Raw genomic sequence first — 1746 nt, 5'->3', positions numbered from 1 at the left:
CGGCGTTCGGTTGGCGGGTTGGAAAGCGGGGAGGGGGTGGAAGGCGCCCCGCACGCCGCAGGTGCCCCGCTGCAGGGGTCGGTGTTCTCACCCGTCCGAGCAGAGCAATTGGGGTGCTATGACAACGTTTCCCTCTAGCGTGAGGGCGCTTCCGTGTATTGACAGTTTTATTGAAATGAATTGTAGGGAGAGGTCAGCTGGTTTTAGTCAAATCGCTGTTCATCCATCCACCCCTCCCGGTACCAAGAATCCACTGAAAAAAGCGAGAAAATTTCCTAAAGTGTGGAGGGACGGATTTATTAGACTATTTGGTAACTTGACAGACTTGCTTAGCTAGACTAATTTATATGTGATTAAAATATTATCACAAATAGTAACCAAAGGGAAATATAGGAAAAGTTCTGATGCTTTGAAAGTCGGGCTCTGAACCAGCGTTGCCTGTGTCATTTTGTTTGGCATAGGTCTTTTTTTATTTGCATGTCTGAAAATACAGAATTTGATGTTTCTTTTTTTTTTTTCTCTCCATTCTTTTATAAAGCTTCATATCAATTGGACAAAGATCAAGTGACAAACTTACTGCTTACTAATATGGTTCATGGTCATGCTTGTGTGTAGGTTAGAGACTTCATCCTTCTACTTTGTTGTCTTGGGATTTTGACAGGAGTTTTGCATTAGCTACCCATCACTGGCAGAGCATGTTGCCCTTATAAATTCATGGTTTGGATACCCAGAGTAAGTCATGTGAGTACTGACTCACAGGAGGGTCAGCTAAGGGGCAAGCAAAGAAGTTGCTAATATCCACTCATCACTGTATGAATTGTAGAAAACGACTGTGTTTAAAAATGAAAAGGACTACATTACTATTACTCCATTTTCCACTCCTCATGTCTCACGGGTTTAGAAACATTTTAATTAGGCTGTTAAAATCAGACTGGATCCCTGTTACAGGATGCATAAAACAAGTGGGAAATGTTGTAAAGAGAGGTTTGAGGGGAGGCAAAAGAATATCTGTTAGGTATATTGTATTTTTCCCATTTTTCACACTTCCGTGTATCTTTGTAAGCATTCTTATAGTGGTCAGAATCTGCTTTATGACAGTTTGTAATTACAGATTAATATATACACAGTAGAATTTTACAAGTCATAAAAGGAACAAATAAGTACAGTGTGTTTTTAGTAAATAGGTGCTTGCACAGCATTGCATAAAGTTTTGCCCATGTTCTTTATGAAGGTCTATTTTCAGTTATGGCTTTTTGCAGCTCTTTGGATGGGAGGGAACCCCATCTCTCCGTTGACTAGGGATCGTCCTAGTTTTAACCCCTGTTGGATCACGTGGATCTGTTTTCTTTAGTGCAGCATTCAGTCTTGTTTGTTTTGTTTCTGCTCTTCATGAGTTCTTGTGTAAAAGTTGCCTGCAGAAGGCTGTTGTAAACTGCCATGAGAATCTTGAAGGATTTCAGATCGCGACAGTGAGAGCTTTGGAAGGGAGGGCTGTAAAACTCTAGTTTGCTTGCTGGGAGGATAATTATGCTTTCTTTGCGGAAATCAGGTGACCAGAGAAGGTCTAAGTGGTTTGCTCATGTGAACTGAACTGTGTACCTGTTGCATACATCTGATAAGTACTTCAGGTTTTCATGGGGAGAGGGTTTCTTTGCCTCTTGTCTTATTATTGAATTACACTGTAAGAGGTACTGTTGTTGCAGTGTATGGATTCCTTAGCTGGCAATTTGCACTTCAGGCAGCTTC

The 1746-nt window shown here is 41.2% G+C and overlaps 1 protein-coding gene across 1 annotated transcript in view; it reads left to right on the top strand.

Annotated features, from left to right (window-relative positions):
- The window catches only part of RGMB (repulsive guidance molecule family member b), a 98396-nt gene that overhangs the window by 81089 nt on the left and 15561 nt on the right, over positions 1-1746 (top strand). The window contains exon 3 of the mRNA XM_009889712.1: positions 1409-1469. Within this exon, the coding sequence (XP_009888014.1) occupies positions 1409-1469 (61 nt within the window). The remainder of the gene's footprint in view (positions 1-1408; positions 1470-1746) is intronic.

This window comes from Charadrius vociferus, unplaced genomic scaffold (assembly GCF_000708025.1).
Source record: "Charadrius vociferus isolate BGI_N301 unplaced genomic scaffold, ASM70802v2 scaffold377, whole genome shotgun sequence".
Classification (NCBI taxonomy): Eukaryota; Metazoa; Chordata; class Aves; order Charadriiformes; family Charadriidae; genus Charadrius; species Charadrius vociferus.
This window is presented reverse-complemented; position numbering and strand designations above follow the sequence as displayed.